Source organism: Mustela erminea, chromosome 7 (assembly GCF_009829155.1).
Source record: "Mustela erminea isolate mMusErm1 chromosome 7, mMusErm1.Pri, whole genome shotgun sequence".
Classification (NCBI taxonomy): Eukaryota; Metazoa; Chordata; class Mammalia; order Carnivora; family Mustelidae; genus Mustela; species Mustela erminea.
This window is the reverse complement of record NC_045620.1, coordinates 139,496,482-139,516,325: the sequence shown is the minus strand read 5'-3', so window position 1 is coordinate 139,516,325 and position 19,844 is coordinate 139,496,482. Positions and strand designations below refer to the sequence as shown.

Here is a 19,844-nt window from a genome sequence, read left to right as displayed (position 1 = left end):
AAAAGGAATTGATAAGATTAGAAGTTGGTTGAAAAAAGAAAAAAAAGAGGAAAGATTGTGATCAGGCTGGAGACTAGAACAAAGCATGCACTAGATTTAGGGTGTATTTTGATCTATTAGAAGAAATTGTATCCCAAAATTTTAAAGAAAAAAACCCCTATATTATACAAAAAACAAAGTTAAATACAATGAAAGGATGAAGTATGACTATACTAATGAAAATTTTAAAAAGATTTTAAAAAAGGTATTGACAAGAAAATAGTTAAGAAACATTAAAATAGAAAATAGTAAAAATTAAAAAAATAGAATATGAGAAAAATAAAATTAAAAAAAATTAACTTTGAAAGACTGAAGGATCATGGGAAAAAAAACACGAATTCTATGTGTTGCTTTCCCCTAGCTCTGGAGTTCTGCTATTCTCACTGATCAGTGAACTTGGTCTTGGCTGTATGTTCTTGCTCATTTTCTGGGGGAGGGGCCTGTGGCAGTGATTCTCAAATGTCTTTGCACAGGGGTGCAATTGCACCACCTGTGCCAGGGGCCAGGCTAAATAATCTGCTTGGTTTCATTCTCGGGAGCTTTTGTTCCCTGAATGTTTTCCCTATAGCTTTGGAGGATGGGAATGAAAATGGTGGCCTCCCAATCTCTGGCAATAGGAGCTAAGAGCTCAAGCACCCACTCCTCAGTGCACCCTCAGAGAATAGGAGTTGATCCCTCCTATCTTCCTGGTCTCCGACCACACTCCGTGCTCACCTAGCCTGTGACTGAGTGTTTCTATCTCTGGTGCATGGCCCTGTTTAGACTGTCCAAACCCAGCAGGTTCCCACAGGGTGGGCCTGCACTTCTCCTTCTGCAGGAGGAAGGTGAGTCTCCCCAGATATGCCACTTGTGGTGTCCCTGCTTGAAGAGCAGTGGCCCAACTATGCCTCCAACAATGGTTTAAGGTAACCCTGAGCTGAGAGTCCCCACCCCCACCCTGCTCCATCTCTGCAGCCAGCTTCCACACTCTGATACCTGGAAGCACTCCACACTCAGACACATACGGTCTTTTCATGACCCTGCAGGTGCTGAGATCATAATATCCCCATGAGGGCTCCCCACCCTCACCCCCCAACCCCTGCTTAGCCTCTGGAGCAAGGTCCCTCAGTGGAACAAACTTCTAAAAGTTTCAATTTTGTGGTCTGCTGCTCTGCTTGCCAGGAACTGGCCCCTTTCCCTGCAGTCTCTTTGGATTCACTTCTCTGCTTGTCCTACCTTCCGGAAAGTGGTCAACTTTCTGTTCCTAGAATTGCTGCTCTTCTTCTCTTTGATCTTCTGTTGAGTTTGTAGGTGTTCAGAATGGTTTGTTAACTATCTGGCTGAACTCCTGGGACCTGACTATATTTTAGTTTCCTACTCCTCTGCCATCATGCTTCTTCTACATCTGCCTTAGTTTTTCTGCATTTATTTTTACTTTTTTAAAAAAATGGTTTATTTTAGAGACAGATAGAGTATGAGTGGGAGGGGAAGAGTGAGAGAATCCCAAGTGGATTCTGTGCTGAGCATGGAGCCCTATGTGGGGCTGGATCCCATGACCCTGAAATCATGACCCAAGCCAGAACCAATTGTTGGATGCCCAAACAATGGTGCCACCCAGGTTCCCCATGCATTAATTTTTACTCTTTGTTTCCACTTAATTATGGAATAATTTGTTTTATTCAGAGATTAGTGTTCATCAAACATGGAATTTCGGGGGTTAAAACTGGAAGAAGAGCTTATACAGGGGCACGAGCAGGGGTGTTCAGCTAGAGTTCTGAATGTGCCATGTTTAGTTTGGGTCACACAGTTTTCAAAGATGTGAATTGTCTGGGACATTTTATAACAAAAGGGAGTTTATGTAATAGTATGAAATTTTAGTTTTATTGAAAAAAAGATATAGAAGGTTGATTGTTCAGAAGGACTAAGTTTTTAGTCCTGTTGCTTGAATTTCCACATGAGAAAAGGGCCCTGGAGCAATGAGCACTGCTCACCCTGGCAGGAAGTAGGTTCATGCTTGCCACAGTCCCCACTGTTCCCTAAGACTGCCCTGGACAAGCATTGTCATTATTTGCCTGGCCTCTGTAAGCAGCTGGCTTGTGACTCTTGACTCAACTGAATACTTTGTAATTCTTTTTCCTTCCAGCTGTGAACTCTTCGTCAATCCTTCTCCGAATATTGCTAAAACTGTCAACAACAGCAACAATCTCAGATATATGATTTTTTAAATCAGGAAGAAATCTTAAAGGATATAAAATTAAAGTGTTTATTATCATTAGAAAGTACCTGTTCTATTTCTGAGGCATATGGAGGACTCTCTGAAAGTCCCCAACTGTCAAAATTTGTACTGGTGAGGCTCACATATGTGATATTCTGGTGACATTTCCCAGTGTTCATTTTTGGCAGAATGGGGATGGTGATGTAATTCTGTGTGATAGGAGGGGATGGTGCAGATGATGAGGAGCTAGATAGGGAGGGACTCTGCTCGGACTCTGGCCAGTTTTTGGGACTCTGGGTGAGCTCACTTCTGGGCTCTTTGGTGAGCTGGTAAATAAAGAGGTTGGAGTAGATGATCGATACTGTCCTTTTGGATTAATAAGGTTATAGGAGGGAAAGAGTGCCATTCAGGCAGTTTCCCATGGGTGTTGCCAATGGCAGCCAGTGTGGCATTGTCTTGAGATGACTTTGCCATTGACCTTGCTGTTGAGTGTCCATGTCCCATGTGCTGCTCTTTACTTTAGTTGAAGTTGTTGTGGATTTGCTTATGGGAATGCCAAAAAGGAGTCCTCTCTGAAAAGACTCTGAACTTCCATCTCAATATTTACCTTCTAACTAGGTTTTTCTTTCTTCTTTTGCAGTTATATTCATATAGAGCCCAGAAAACCTGCAAAGATGAGAAGGTTGAAGGAAGTAAGTGTTCACTGCTAATTACTAAAGTTGGGATAAATTGGGTGACCTGGGAAAACTTTGAATGTCAGCACTGAATGATACCACTTTTACTAAATCAGCGGTTTGTAGGCAATGCCTATAGGAGTGTGTTTCTCTTGAAGCCCGAATCTACTGTGCAAGCTTGTCATACTTGTCAAAGCACTTAAGTAACTAACACGATGGAAGTCAGTAAAAATACTCTAAGACCATGCCTAGGAAGATCGTCATCTTTGAGACACACTGTGCAATTATTTGTTGAAATATTTCACTTGTCTTTTGTTTTTAAGGATTTGAACAGATGGGTGTCAAGAAAAGCTATTTTAAGTTATATAACATTGAAGCTAATTATAATGCTAAATTTAAAGATTTGCCCCAAGTTCTTAACATTTTTGTGCTTGCAGACATTTGAAAAGTCTAGAGGGTGGAGCCTTCCATCACTATGTTCACATTACCTGACTCTTAGCAAAAAAAAGAAAAAAAAAAAGAAAAAAAAAAAAAAGAAAAAACCCATTTAATATGTATAAAAGAAATCCACCTTTTAAAATAAGCAACAGAAACTTCTAGGTTTTAAATAATATATCCTGTAGATATTTAGGTGGTAACATGATTTTTAATTTTTTTTTTTTTTAAACAGACTTGTCATTTTGTTGGGTATTTCAAAGGTGAGATGTTTGAGAGTATTTACTCCTTTAAGTGGTAGTTTTGGTATTCTTTCATTTTCTCTGTCACCAGCTGGCATGTAATTATTCTTAACACCTGGTCACCTGCTTCCCTCTTTCCAGAAGGGCAGGAGTGAGGATGAGCAACAATCCTGAAAAGCTGCTCTCAAGTTCCAGTCTATGTGCGTGCCTTTTTTGGGGGACTTAAAAGATAGGATATGATTATCATTAGTCATTATATTTTTAAGACAAGCAGGAAAGTTGCAGGTTATATTGTCAAACCTCCTCATTTTCTAGTCAAGGAGACTTTGACCAGAGAGGTTGAGTGACGTGCCAGATGTGAAGTCAGGATGCTAGAGTGGGGACTGGCATGCACTCACAGTCACGGGAGTATAGTCATCCCCGAAAGTTTTGTAATTTTTCTTTTTATTTTTTTCAGGTTTTAAAAACATTTTTTATTTACTTTTAAAATTTCTTTTCAATGTTCCAGATTCCTTGTTTATGTACCACACCCAGTGCTCCATGCAATACATGCCTTCCATAATATCCACCACCAGGCTCACCCAATTTCCCACCCCCTTCCCTCCAAAACCCTCAGTTAGTTCCTCAGAGTCCACAGTCTCTCATGGTTCACCTCCCCCTCCAATTTCCCCCAACTCCCTTCTCCTCTCCATCTCCCCATGTCCTCCATGTTATTCCTTATGTTTCACAAATAAGCGAAACCATATGATAATTGACTCTCTGCTTGACCTATTTCACTCAGCATAATCTTTTCTATTGTTGATACAGAAGTTGGGTATTCATCCTTTCTGATGGAGGCATAATACTCCATAGTGTATACGGACCATATCTTCCTTATCCATTCGTCCGTTGAAGGGCATCTTGGTTCTTTCCACAGTTTGGCGACCGTGGCCATTGCTGCTATGAACATTGGGGTACAGATGGCCCTTCTTTTCACTACATCTGTATCTTTGGGATAATTACCCAGTAGTACAATCGCAGAGTCATAGGGCAGCTCTATTTTTAATTTCTTAAGGAATCTCTGCAATGTTTTTCAAAGTGGCTGCACCAACTTGCATTCCCACCAACAGTGTAAGAGGGTTTCCCTTTCTCTACATCCTCTCCAGCACATGTTGTTTACTGTTTTGTTAATTTTGGCCATTCTAACAGATGTAAGGTGGTATCTCAATGTAGTTTTGATTTGAATCTCCCTGAAGGCTAATGATAAAGAACATTTTTTCATATGTTTGTTAGCCATTTGTATGTCTTCATTGGAGAAGTGTCTGTTCATGTCTTCTGCCCATTTTTTGACACAAAACAGACATTAGACCAGTGGAACAGAGTAGAGAGCCCAAATATGGACCCTTAACTTTATGGTCAACTAATCTTTGACAAAGCAGGAAAAAATATACTGTGGAAAAAAGACAGTCTCTTCAATAAATGGTGCTGGGAAAATTGGACAGCTATGTGTAGAAGAATGAAACTTGACCTTTCTCTCATACCATACATGAAGATAAACTTGAAATGGGTAAAAGACCTCAACATGAGGTAGGAATCCATCAGAATCCTAAAGGAGAACATAGGCAGCAACTCTTCTACGTTGACCACAGCAACTTCTTTCAAGATATGTCTCCAAAGGCAAAGGAAGCAAAAGTGAAAGTGAACTTTTAGGACTTCACTAAGATCAAAATCTTCTGCACAGCAAAAGAAACAGTTAACAAAACAAAGAGGTAACCCACGGAATGGGAGAAGATATTCACAAATGACAGTACAGACAAGGAGCTGATATCCAAGATCTATAAAGAACTTCTCAAACTCAACACACACAGAACAGACAATCATATAAAAAAAGGGCAGAAGATATGAACAGACATTTCTCCAATGAAGACATGCAAATGGTTTTGTAATTTTTCTTAGAGTTTATGTTTTTTCATCTACAAAATCTGATTGTAAAGAGAGTCCTTATTGAGAAGAATGTCAGAAAGCTGTGCAGAAAAGCTCAGTGAAGAAAATGGGCATCACCCATAGTCTTACCTCCCGAGGTCGGTGCTTTTTGACTTTGTCATGTCTGTTTCCAGGGGCTGTTCTGTGCTCTAGCCCCAAGCATGTATACATGGAAACACACACGTGTACAACACATGTGTACAGATGTGTTTATGTGTTTGCAGAAATGGGGTCCATCAGTACACACTCTTTCCCAATCTCCTTTTTATTTACTGTATGTTGTGACTGCTTTCTCATACAGTGACTGATCTTCTGCTACGTGTTTTTAATGGCTGCGAGATATTCTGTCACGTGAACCTGTCTTAATTATCTGACCCACCCTATCAGCAGATCTTTAGGTAATTCTGCTTTTTCAATATTTTGACAGTGATGTAAAGGATCCCTTATATAGACATATTTGCTCAGAGTCGTGACTGTACATACAGAGGTGGAATTAGAGGCACAGTTGTAACTTCTTTAATATTTACATCAGGAAGTTTCTGAGAAGTTGTACTGCTTCTGGGGGTGTAGGAGAATGCCCATACCTACCCTTGGCATTGAGCAGCATAGAGGGTGTGGCTGAACGTGCTTGGTGCCCCCTGCCTTGGGCCCTCTCCTTTTGCGGAGGAAGTCTCTAAAAATGGATTGTTACTGTTGTTTGATGTGTAAGTGCCTGTCTGGGTTGGAGTATAGTGTGTTTGGGGACATGTATCTGTGCTATTGCCAACCCTGAATGAGCACAGCCAAGAGTCTTGACTGAAAGGGAAGATTTGATCCAGGAAATCTGTTCTCATGAGTGGACTGTAAGTGCAGCCTGAAATCAAGATCTGTGTCCTGCTGTCCCATACGAGGACAGAGCACCAGAGTCACAGAGCCGAGATTCGCGGGTCACGCTGGTGGGCACCTCTGTCTCTTGCTGCCTGCACTGCTTACCTCACTACCTGTCTTACCCCTCTTTCATCATCTCTGATTACTTACTACTACTTTACTGCACCATGTCCTTCCTGCTTCATGGCTTTTGGGGCACATCCCCATAATTCTGGGTATAATAAAACAATGAGCTAAAAGACCAGTCTTTTATGGACTATTTTAGCTGTTTATCTTATTCTAGGGATGGAAATATTTTGGTAAGGCATCCGATGGAAAAATGCGTCTCCTGATTTAGAAGCAGTGCAGCAGGCAGGCCCTGTGGTGGTTCTCGGAATAACCTGCTCCAGCTCCCTCCTCTCAAAGTTGCCAAAACCATGTTGGACACCTGCTGAGGAATCCCCACAGCAGCTCCAATCACATTGGACACTGCCCTTCCCTTGCCCTCCAGCCCAGCCCTGGGAGAGCAGGGAGGAGGAGAAGGCTGAAGGCAGGCAAGATGAAACATCATGCCCTCGGCCCACTGGGCTGGGTCAGGCCTATACGAGGGGAGAGGCTCTGCTCGTGATGTAGGATTCAGATCTAAATTAGAATTGGCAGGGCTTTTTCTGTGTCTGCTGGGATGATCTTGGGGTTTTTTGCTTTTTGTTTGTTAATATTATGGATTACATTGATTTTTTTTTCTTTTCTTCTTCTTTTTAAAAAAAATTTTTTTAAAAATTTATTTATTTTCAGCATAACAGTATCATTATTTTTGCACCACACCCAGTGCTGCATGCAATCCGTGCCCTCTATAATACCCACCACCTGGTACCCCGACCTCCCACCCCCCGCCACTTCAAACCCCTCGGATTGTTTTTCAGAGCCCATAGTCTCTCATGGTTCACCTCCCCTTCCAATTTACCCCAACTCCCTTCTCTCTAACTCCCCTTGTCCTCCATACTTTTTGTTATGCTCCACAAATAAGCGAAACCATATGATAATTGACTCTCTCTGCTTGACTTCTTTCACTCAGCATAATCTCTTCCAGTCCCATCCATGTTGCTACAGAAGTTGGGTATTCGTCCTTTCTGCTGGAGGCATCATACTCCATAGTGTATATGGACCACATCTTCCTTATCCATTCATCCGTTGAAGGGCATCTTGGTTCTTTCCACAGTTTGGCAACGGTGGCCATTGCTGCTATAAACATTGGGGTACAGATGGCCCTTCTTTTCACTACATCTGTATCTTTGGGGTAAATACCCAGTAGTGCAATGGCAGGGTCATAGGATCTATAATGAACTCCTCAAACTCAACACACACAAAACAGACAATCATATCAAAAAATGGGCAGGAGATATGGACAGACACTTCTCCAATAAAGACATACAAATGGCTATCAGACACATGAAAAAATGTTCATCATCACTAGCCTTCAGGGAGATTCAAATTAAAACCACACTAAGATATCACCTTACACCAGTTAGAATGGCCAAAATTAACAAGACAGGAAACAACATGTGTTGGAGGGGATGTGGAGAAAGGGGAACCCTCTTACACTGTTGGTGGGAATGCAGGTTGGTTCAGCCTCTTTGGAGAACAGTGTGGAGATTCCTCAAGAAATTAAAAATAGAACTTCCCTATGACCCTGCCATTGCACTCCTGGGGATTACATTGATTTTAAATTATTGTCCTTTCTATAAATTTTTAGATTTTATTTGCTAAAATTTTGTCTGGAATTTTTGCATCTGTGTTCATGGAGGGATGCTGTTATGCAGGTTTTTATTCTTTTAATTTATTTCTCTAATTTTGGTATCATTTCTTCCTTAAGTGTCTGGTAGAATGCCCTGGACCAGGAGTTGTCTTTGTGGGAAGGTCTTTAACTACCCATCCAGCTACCTTCCCAGCTATAGGGCTCCTCAGTTTGTCTGTTTCTTCTTGAGTGAACTTTGCTAGTTTGTGTCTTTTAATTTGTCCATTTCATTTCAGTTGTTGAAACTATCACAAGAAATCATTTATTTTTAATTTCTAAAAAAAGATTTATTTAGTCAAACAGAGAAATTCAATTATCATGTGGTTCCACTTAATTATGGAACATAAGGAATAGCATGGAGGACATTAGGAGAAGGAAGGGGAAAATGAAGGGGCGGGAATTGGAAGGGGAGAGGAACCATGAGAGACTGTGGACTCCGGGAAACAAAGAGGGTTACAGAGGGGAGGGGCCTGGGGGGTTGGGTGAGCCTAGTGGTGGGTATTAAGGAGGGCACGTACTGCACGGAGCACTGGGTGTTATATGCAAACAATGAATCGTGAAACACTACATCAAAAACTAATGATGTACTGCATGGTGTTTAACAGACTAAAAAAAGATTTATTTACCTATTTTAGAGAAAGTAAGCTCATGGGAGCTGGGGGAGAGGCAGAGAGAGGAAGGGAAACATACTCCCTGCTAAGCAGGGAGCCCGACGCGGGGCTCGATCCCAGGACTGTGAGATCATGACCGGAGTCGAAACCTAGAATCAGGTGCTTAACTGAATGAGCCACCCAGGCTCCCCAGGAAGTCGTTTATAAAGTTCTCTGACCCATTAACGTCTGTGGAACCCAGCAGTGTGACCTCCCTCAGGCCTGCTGTTCCTGGGCATCTGTGTCTTTTCTCGTTTTCCCGATGGGACTGTGTAGTTTTGTTACTTTCACCAATCTTCGCCAAGAAATGACTTTTGGTTTTATTGGTTTTCTTGATTTCTTTGCTCTGTTTTCGGTTTCATGGGTTCTGCTTTGAACTTTCTTCTGTGTTGTTGGGGAGGGAGCCCTGCTCCTATGTGGGGTGACTCTTCTCTGCCCCTTCGCTTTCGTCCCTTTCTCCTTAGGACAGCCTTTTCCCGGCACTCCCCCGCGGCCCTTCCCTCCCAGGGCGCAGGCCTTCAGGGATGATTTCTGCTGTTTCGTCAGAGGAGGGAGCTAACTTCGGTTCTCTGTCATGGGATACATTTGCATTTTTGTCAGAGACACTGTGGACGCACCATCTTGGCCCAACGATGGAGATTTCCATTGCGGCACGGGGCGGATGGGGGTGGCTGGCTTGGGCACGTGCTGGAATCCACCAGGCAGCCTTGGCCCTCTTGCTTCTCCCTCTCTGCCAGCCTCGCAGGGTGGACCTGCTTCTCCTAGCCTCCTCCTTGAAGCTGATGTGGGAAACTCTTCCCCTCCATCGGTCGCCAAGTGTCAGTATCTTCATTATTTCTTTTAACTGCACGGTTTAAACGTGCGCACAGAGTGAATCGCCTCTGGCCCCAGGGATCCTGGGGAAGTGTAAGTGTGCCGGCCTGTGCTCACCCGTTTTGGTCCTTCTTTTCTCTGCTTCTGTCTGTATCTCCCTGTCCCCCACCCCCACAGTCTCACTCTTCTTTCTTTCTTCCTTTTGGGTGCTTTATCTGTGTGCCATCGTTCGAGCTCTGCAGGGGACACAGGCTGTGGACGCCAGGCCGGGACGAGTGGTTAGTCTCATGTGTTGCTGTTTCATTTTTACAAAAGGAGTCATTGGTTTGCTACATTTCTGCAGGCAATGGCACCGGGCGGGAGGGTGTGAAGGGGGTAATTCTCCACCTGCTGCCTTTCCGTCCTACATCACTGCTCCAGAAGGGCTGAGCTCTGCAGATTCCTGGGCATTTGGGGGAAAGAGTTAAGCTGTGTGCGTTTCTGTTTGTTTGTTTGTTTGTTTTGTTTTGTTCTGTTTTTGGACTCAGAAGATCACAGAATGAGAGCCAAAGTGACTTTGGAGGTGGTCTAGCATGACCTTTCCCTTACTGAGCAGAATGGGAAGCGGGGAGCCCACCGCACTTTCCGTAGGGTTTCTGTGATCCGTGGCGATTGTGTGTCTCTTTACAAACGCATCTCTTCAGGCTCTAGGCTCGGCCCCCACCGTCAGGTGGCGCAGGGCCTCTCTGTTGATTTAGCGTGCACGGCCCCAGGCCCATGTTCCAGACCCTGATGAACGCTGTTCGCTCATGATGAGATTCCCGCCTTGATGTGGCTACGTGACTCAGTCTTTTCTTGGTGCTAGACTCCTTGGTGCTACCCTTTTTGGTTCGATGTTTTGCATGGAAAAGGCTGTGAAGATGTTCACTGAGGGTAGTTGGAGGAGCTCGCTGAGGTGCAGAGAGCAGGGACATAGGAGGCCATGAGGACGACGCCACCGGCAGCAGCAGCAGCAGCAGCTGCTGTCAGCCGAGCTCGGACCCTCCCTGGTGGGCCCCGCAGTGCCTCATCTCGTCTCGTGCTGGGCACGCTGAGAGCAGACCTTCGGAGACAGGCGCCACTTTCATCTGCGTTTTCGTCCACATCTGCCGCCTTCACCCACGTTTCATGCACGGACACAGGTGCACAAGCTGTTCCAGGTCCTGTAAGCGGAAGGGGACCGGGCCAGAGCCAGAATCGCAGAGGCCCCCCTCAGGCTCCACGCACCACGCAGCATAGGTTCAAACCGCCAGTGTGCCACATCTACTACTACGTGTTTTTTGACGGCGTATCCAGGCCAGGACGCTTGGCAGCAGGGGTTCTTGGTGAAGACACTAGCGGCTCTGATTGTTCACCGCGTTGGTACTTCACCTGGTTGTTTGGAGGGTTAGGTTTGAGCGCAGCGCCTGCCTCCACGGGGCATCCAGTCAACCACAGCTGCTGCCCGGGGACATACACCTGCCGTGACCTTGAGTGTTCTTCTGCACTCGGTGTAGATTTGGTTTAATTTGCTCAGACTGTTGGTTCAGGAGCCCTGCAGGCTCTCAGCGCAGATGAGCGGACACATGATCCCTGCTGTCCTCACCATCAGACAGTCACAGAAACCACCTGTGCTTTCTTAGGGGCTCATGTGCAGTACTGGGAGAAGAAACCCAGAATCATGTATTTAATTGCTGGGGTTATTGAATTTGGCAGGTGATATCCAGGTTAATGAATCATTAACACATAAAAAAGCAATTAGCTCATTGTTTCCATAATTTTATGCAATGAAGCAGAAAGCTGTTTCTTAGGGTAGTTGTACTTTAATAGAATTTTGCAGACGATAATTCCTGTTGCTTTGTTTTTAAACTAGGTCAGCCAATTCATGGTAGTTTTTGGTATTCTTGGCTGTGATTTTTTGCCATCAGCATGCAGGTGTGTAGAACCTTATCTATAGGGCGATGGGCTGTCGGCTGCATTTCCACCACGCTCACTGACCTCACTTCTCCTGGGATTCTTCCTGGAGTGTCGGCTGTTTCTCACTTGCCATGACAACATTTATTCCTTCATACTCACAACCTTCTCAAACTCCTGCTCTGGGCCACTCATTCTTCAGGCTCTGGGGATCCTTAGTCCAACGTGACCATCACGATCTCTGCTTCTCTGGAGGCTTACATTCCCGGGAGGAGGAGTCAACCATAAGTGAACAAGTAAACACAGACATACTAGACGGTAGTAAATGCTAGATGGAAATAAATCAAAGGCGTGATCGATCAGGGAGCACCTCTTGAGGGGCTGCTTCTAAGCGGAGTCCTAAATGCAGGAAAGAGGAAGGTGTGTGAAGACACGAAGGCACATTCCGGGCTCAAGGTCTCGTGCAGGGACAAGCTGGATGTCCGCGGGCTGCGGGAACGCATGCAGGGCTGTGGTGTGGGGAGGCAGGAAAGAGTGCGGATTTTAGTGCACGTGCGGCTCTCTCCACCACGGGGGCTCTGAGTCAGGGGGGACCATTCTGACTGATGTTCCCCAGGGCGGTCCCGTGGGGGAAGGGACCGTGGGGCTGGGAGGACGAGCGGCCGGAGATGGGGCCGCCTGAGCAGCACGATGGACGCGCATGGGTCCGGGATAGGGCTCGGGGTTAGAAGGGAGAGACGCGGGGATGGTTTAGTTGAAGGGGTGGGGGAGGAAGAGCCTCAGGGTCTCCCCGATTCTGTGGTTGGGCACATGGAGTCGGAGCGCAGGCAGGCAGCACGCTCCAGGCCGAGAGGACGTTCAGGGGCTGGCGCCGAGGGAGGCGTTTGCAGACCGGAGCCCCAAGCCCGCAGCAAGCGCTTCCCGTGCCGGTGGGTCCAGCCGCCCTGTGAGCTGCTCCTCGGGCCTGGGTCAGAAGGGAGAAGGGGTCACAGGTAGCCGGAGATGGGGACGCGGAGGGTCAGCGGCACAGGTGTGTGGATGCAGCCTGCAGGTGCGGGCGGGGCTTCAGTGTGGGCGGGGCTGCGGTGTGGGCGGGGCTGCAGTGTGGGCGGGACTGCAGTGTGGGCGGGGCTGCAGTGTGGGCGGGGCTGCAGGTGAGGGCTCCGCGGACTCCGAGTGCGGTGGAGCTCACAGTGCAGCGGGGGTGGGGTGCAGCCCGCAGGAACTGCAGCGTGCGGTGTGGGGGGCACCCGAGGGCCCTGATGAGGGCCTGCTGGGCAGGGTGGTTGATGGTGAGCACTGAGGCGCTGCGGTGTGCCTGGTGGGAGGAGCAACGGCGCGGAGCTGCCAGCGGTCCCGGGTGGAGGCTGGCAGAGTGCGCAGCGGCGGAATGAGGCAGGCGGGCAGGCTGGGCTCGGGGAGAGGGCATGTGGAGGCCTCGTGGCTCGGGTGGGGCATTCGGGCCCTGGGGGTCTGGAGGGTGAATCGGACCCACGCTCTCCAGCCTGCTGGAGACAGAGAAGGGACAAACACTGCTGGGGAGCGAGTTTCAGGAGGTCATGATGGAGAAGCCTTGAGGCAGCCCCGGGACTGTGCGGGGTCATGGTCTCGACAACCGGCCCTCCCCAGTGTGTCAACAGCACAGTCCCCTCCTCTTGCTTTTCTGCACTCTTGCAAATGATGAGACTCCGGGGAAGAGAGATTTTGGTTGCCTCGGGCAAGGCTCCGAGGTCCTTTTCCTCCATGTGTTAGGCCACAGGGGGTGTGAGGTAGAAGCGGAATGAGCCCCAGGGGCGGCTAAGCCCCTCAGGTCGGATGCACAGGAAAGGATCAGGCAACGGGGGACGTGTTCTCACCTGCTCGTAGGGCATTCTAGCTGAACCCCATGGCCTGACTTAGAAGCCACCCACCATTCTTGGGCCGCACGGTTTGGCCGAGCCGCGTGCCTGGGGAGTGTATCACGGATGCTGGCTCGTCAGGTGCGCTGCTGGGCATGTCCGGAGCTGCTGTGGATCTCTCCGGACCTTCCGGGACGGCTCTAGCCCGCTGTGCACCTGCTCACCTGGCGCTTACCCCAACCGGAAGGCACAGCCCGCCGATCCCAACCCCAGTCACCTGGCGCTGCTGGGCGGGAGTCCTGTGTCCCGTGTCCCCCATCCCCCCCCCCCCCCCCCCCCCCCCCCCCCGCCCATCGAGGAATCCGGCCCTTCCTGGGGCCGCCCCGTGAGGCTGTCAGCCGGCCTGTCCCCACATTTGCTTGTTTCGGGGCAGGTCTATGCGGTCTGCTACTAGTTAACAGGTGTTTGTCACTTTGAACTGAATTCTGACTCTTTTTCTCTTTTCAGATCAAACCGGTGGTACATTGTGATATGAATGTGCCTTCCCGGTGGCAGACGCTTCACCGGACCTCCCGGCACGTTAAGTGAGTAAGGTCCTGTGAGCGGTCACAACTGCTGGGCTCCTTAGAGACAGCGAGAGTTCAGCTGCACAGACTCACCTGCCCCAGCCCTCCTCCCCTCCCCACCCCTCCCCTCCTTCCGGCTCCCCCCTCCCCTCCCTCCCCTCCCCCCTCCCCCCTTCTTCTTCTGCACCCCTCTCCCCGCCCTCCCCTCCTTTCTCCTCTTGAACCCTGATTTGGAAAACAATCCAGCTGCCCTGCTGTTCAGCAGTTTACGCAGGGTTGGAAAGGCAAGGGGCTTCCCACACAGAATTTAATCTTAGGCTCTTATTTTTAAAGCTGGCAGTTGCCGCTGGTGGGTGTTGAAAGGAAGCGTACGGGCTCTTTCCCCACACTGAGCTCTTACTGGCAGAGTAAGACCAAAGGCAAAGACCTGCGGGGTTATAGCAGGTCGTGCTCCCGCTGTGGCAGGAGGGGGTGTCTGGAGTCTCCATTCCCCGCTGGAGCCACAGCTGATGCTAGGGTCAAGGTGCCTGGGACTGTGTGTCGGGGCGATCGAGACGGCTCTCTGGGCCTGTCTGCCTTAGATTTGGGGCTGCAGAAAGCACACACTCGACTCAAAAACATCATTGGTTCAAATCCCGCTTTCATCTTCCTGTCTCTGTGACTGGCACATGCCCCATGTCTCTGAATTGGCTCCCTTGCTTGTAAAACAGGATGGATGATATCATGCGCCCGTGTGCCTCGGGCTCCCTGAGGACACGACCAGCAGCCCCGCCCAGTGTCGGTCCTGGAGCAGAAGCTCTCCGAGGCCTTCTTGTACTGGGATGTTATCATATCTATGATGAAAACCTGTGATGTGGAGATGGAGCTAGTGTCCTCCCTTTTACCATGTTCTGTTCCCAGGGCAGAGATTTCCAGGGAGTTTCTGCAGAAGGGTGGGCTCTCCGTGTCCGAATAGCATCAGCTGGGGCGTCTGGTCCTGGCCGTGGTCAGCACCTGCCATGTCCCCGACCCAGTGTCCTTCCTATGCGTGCTGACCAGGGAAGGGCCGGGGGTCATGGCTAGACTCCTCAGAGCCCAGACCGAGAGGCAGAAGGATGCAGGAAACATGACCTGTTGATTAGCCAAATGTGCCCCTTTTCATGTCTATTTAGAACCTGGACCATCATTCCCATAGAATACCTCTCCTTCAGCACCTGGGTCTTTCCACTGTGCCTTCTCTAGGCCTGAAAGCCGTTTTGAAAACATGAGAGGCACAGAATTTCCAAAGTTTGTGAAAGACGCCTCTTTCTGAAGAGTGAATAGAAATCTTAGGAAACAGTATGGACTTATGGATCTTGCCTGACAAAAGGGCATATCCCTAAAGCTACTTTTTTTTTGGGGGGGGCATGAACCAAAATATCAGTGATTCTCAATTCTTTTGATGGATTTTTTTTTCCTCTATTACGGACCATTTACACTTGCAGCATGTGCTCCACGCATTAGATCGGTGTGCTAGAAATTCCACTAGATGGACCCAAATATCCATTCAAACGCAGTGTCTTCTCTACAGAGACCAGATGATGTTTGCTTGGAGAACCTGCAACTATAAAAAGCAAGCAAACGAAATAGTTGTGGTGGGTTCCAGAGTCTTTGATGTTCAAGGGAGAAAGGAGTTTCTCCCTTCTCACAGGCTGGGGAGCTGTGGTGGTAGTGGGGTGGCTTGCTTGAGTGTGCCCAGGTTCAGAGAGAGAGCCTGGGGCTCCCCTGGCTGTCTGGGTCTCCCCAGAACTGAGCACGTCCAGACCACGTGCATTTGAAGTGTGGAGGGTGAGGCTTGGATTTAGGTCCTGCTTCTGCCACGAAGCAAAGCTGCGTCACATGGTACCTGTTGGGTCACCGTCATCACCATCATCAACACCTGAGGAAAGTCCATTCCTAGATCCATGTGCTATTTCTTATTTTTTTAAAAATTTAAAATATTTCTTATTTAGTAATTTAAAATATGTTCTACTTAAAATATTTATTAAACCTTAATGAGCATCACAGCTGGTGCATAGAGTATAGTTTTATGCCTTTAACATCTCTTATTTGAGTTATATTTCTAAAAACGAACTACTTTTTGGGACCAGAGTAACATATGCCCATGATAAAGAAATAAAGAGCTTTAAAAGGTATGTGTTACAAGTAAGAGTTCCTCCCACCTTCTGTCCCTAGATCTGTAGTGACTTCCCTGAAGACAACGGCTGCTAACCGCTTCCGGAGGATCCTTACAGGACAGGTTCACAGACCCAAGCATTTGGATCCTACAGACACTGTTGGGTGCCCCCTTTTTTCCACCACACAGTGTGTCTTGGAGATGGTTCCTTACGAGCACATGTGGATAAGCTGTGCTTTATGTAACTGGCTGCACTGTTTCCCAAAATTCAGATGTGCCCTCATCTGACCATGCTGGGCTTTGACCGCCCCTAACCTCTCCATCAGGGACTTCCCTGGGAAACCGTTCTTGGGTACTCAGGTGGGGTCAGTTGGTCATCCAACCACCTGGAGTGTCGGGTGGCATGTGGACCGAGGCTCGAATTCCGGCGGAGCAGGAAGCTCTGGTTCATTATTCAGCTCAACCAGCAACTTTGGGAGCTGTGTTAACTCTGGCACACCCTCTGAACTTGTAGCTTCTTAATTTATAGATTAGAAAAAACATTTCTTTCCTTTCTTGGTCTTTAAAAATTAAAATATTCAAATGGGTAGTTTCCCCCCATTTTTACATTCTTATTATAAATACATGTGGGAACCTCGAACCCTGGAAAGAATAAAATAAAAATACCTCATCCTACTTCTCAGATCCTCCTCGTAGCCTGAAGGACACTCACGTTTCATGGTCTCTTCATACCTTCTGGGGTGAGTGTGTGTGTGTGTTTGTGTGTGTGTTTACAGCATTAACTGTATTTGACCATAACCCCCTGTAAATACAAATTCTGTATCAACAATTCTAAGCTGCTGCGTAGTTTATTACTGTCTGGCTGTGCCAGTTTATTTGACCATTTCTCAGTACCTGGACCTATAGGTTCTTTTCATATTTTGTTTCTGTAAGTAATCCTATGAGAAATGTCTTTATGTAGGAATCTGCTCCATTTCCAGGGGTTGGATTTCACAAGAGGGAACGTGGTTACTGACCCCGTTTGTCACTTTAGTCTGTGTGACCAACTCGCTCTGAGGAAGAGCGCGACACTTTCAGTGACAGCCCCACTGGGTGTGTGTGTCTTAGTCGGCTGGATTCTGCTGCCGCCACAATTTTTTTCTTGGGGAGGGGACACGGTTCTGTTCGTAAGAGTGCCTATTTCCCCACACTCAGTATAAGAATGCATGTTAGGTATCTTTAAAAATTTAGACAGAAACACTGCATGACCTTGTTTAAACACTCACCTCTCTTATTACAAGTAGTAATCTATGTTTGGAAAGACTTTTGGGATAAGACATTTAGGAAAACCAAGAAATGAAAACATTGTGGCAAATATTTACTGCAGGAGGGCTATCACATAAATGCATTGTACTATAACTTGCACAGAACATTTTCCAGGGTTTATTTTGGGGAAGTATTTTCCATAGAGAAGAAGGTGGTCTCTGCATGGGTTTGAAGCCCCTTGCCATAGAGCATTAGGAAAGAAAACCGAATCTTTGTACTTTGCACAAATGTATTAAAGTTTATATTTGCTCTGAAAGAAAAAGAGATGTATTCATCCAATTTTAAATTTTTTGTATTACAGGAAAACAACCATAACAAAATAACAGTAACCATGAATAATGTAAAAAATGGAAAGCCAGAATTGTAAAATTGAGCTCCTTAATGTTAAATGTAATTTATTACTTTATTACTTTAAGACTTACAGAAACAAGACTCGTCGTTTACATTATTCTAATTTGAGTTACAAGAGTGTGAAACTGTTGCCAACTGACTTGGTCCAGGTGGCAAAGCCTCATTAACAGGAGAACTCTACACTGAGTATTCTTCCCACCACCAGCCCCTTGCCCCGACGCAGAAAACAAAATAAATCCACTGGGATCATGGGGAAGCTGCCTTAAGACTACATGAGTGAAATCAATTGTTTCTGTTATCTTTTCGGAGGATTGCACATTATTTCCTGTGGGACATTACCTTGGCTCTATGGGATGGGAAAGGAACTGCATTTTTTTTTTTTATACAATGTTATGTCATTTATATCTTAATAAGTCTAGAAAACAATATATTACATATTTTATACATATAATTATATATATTCCACACATAAACTTTCCCAGTTTGAAAAAAATCTGAAATATATCAAGTATATCTTAATAAAGCTATTAATATATCATTATATTATAGCTATAACTAATTAATATTGTTAATTAGTTATTAATCTATTCTATATTGATATTAATTATTCTATATTAATTAATGTGTTGTGTATTATATTGATAAATTGATATATACATTTAAGTATATTAATAGACTATATTTTATTAGTATATTATATTAATATATCATGATTATATTAGTATATTGATCATTGATATATTATTTTTTTAAACTAAGGTTCTTTTTTGGTTTAGAGTTTTTATTTATTTGACAGACATTTTTAAAGGCAAAATTCTCCCTTTGTTTGCCAAAAGGGCACCATTTTCTTCCATTTTACTCACCACAGTGGAGGTCTGTTATTTAAAGGGAGTCGTGTCCTGTTCACCTGGACATTTGATCGTCTGTGAAAAGATGTTTCCCTGCAGAGTCGCTGTGTCACCAAGCTTTCAGCATTGAGCTTCTTGGTGACAGTCCTCGGCCGGTCACGGTCCTTGGCAGGTCAGGCTGGGCATCTGAGGGCTGCCTGGAGATCGCCTGTTGCTTACGGTTCCCTAATTATGGGTCTCTTTTTGGATTTCCAGTGTTCCCCCTCAAGCGTAAGGCACTAACGAATGCTTTTTTTTAATTTTTATTCTTACAGTGTTTTCACAAATGGAAGACTATTTATCCCACCTGTAAAAGTCATCATACCCAAATTCAGTCTGATGGAATGGAATAGTGTGCTGGCCATGATTGGGGAAAAAGTCTTCCCTCTAGGAGGCGTGCGAAAGTAAGGCTCTGTCCCCTGGGGGAGACCCGGTCACAGCATGGGAGTGTCCTCCCTGGACCAGCAAGGACTCCCATGTGACGTCATTAACTCTGATTTTAATTATTTGAAACAGACAATATTTACTGTCTTTAAAAAAAATTATTTATTTATTTTTTAAATTTCTTTTCAGTGTTCCAGAATTCATTGTTTATGCACCACACAATCCGTTCCCTCCACAATACCCACCACAGGCTCACCCAACCTGCCACCCCCTCCCCTCCAAAACCCTGTTAGTTCCTCAGAGTCCTCAGTCGCTCATGGTTCACCTCCCCTTCCAATTTCCCCCAACTCCCTTCTCCTCTCCATCTCCCCATGTCCTCCATGCTAGTTGTTATGCTCCACAAGTAAGTGAAACCATATGATAATTGACTCTCTCTGCTTGACTGATTTCACTCAGCAGAATCTCCTCCAGTCCCGTCCATGTTGCTACAAAAGTTGGGTATTCGTCCTTTCTGATGGAGGCATAATACTCCGTAGTGTATATGGACCACATCTTCCTTATCCATTCGTCCATTGAAGGGCATCTTGGTTCTTTCCATAGTTCGGTGACCGTGGCCATTGCTGCTATGAACATTGGGGTCCAGATGGCCCTTCTTTTCACTACATCTGTATCTTTGGGGTAAATACCCAGGAGTGCAATGGCAGGGACATAGGGAAGCTCTATTTTTAATTTCTTGAGGAATCTCCACACTGTTCTCCAAAGAGGCTGCACCAACTTGCATTCCCACCAACAGTGGAAGAGGGTCCCCTTTCTCCACA

The 19,844-nt window shown here is 46.2% G+C and overlaps 1 protein-coding gene across 8 annotated transcripts in view; it reads left to right on the top strand.

The window, feature by feature from the left end:
* DCDC2C (doublecortin domain containing 2C) overlaps positions 1-19,844 on the top strand; it is an 87,650-nt gene that overhangs the window by 17,670 nt on the left and 50,136 nt on the right. For 7 of the 8 annotated variants that reach the window (XR_004288083.1, XR_004288082.1, XM_032353413.1 and 4 more), the window contains exons 2-4: positions 2,874-2,925; positions 13,907-13,983; positions 18,918-19,046. Coding sequence is in view for 6 of the 8 variants with exons in the window: in XM_032353413.1 (XP_032209304.1) it covers positions 2,874-2,925; positions 13,907-13,983; positions 18,918-19,046 (258 nt within the window). In the remaining 2 variants the exon portion in view is untranslated. The remainder of the gene's footprint in view (positions 1-2,873; positions 2,926-13,906; positions 13,984-18,917; positions 19,047-19,844) is intronic. The other variant, XM_032353416.1, reaches the window with a different exon arrangement.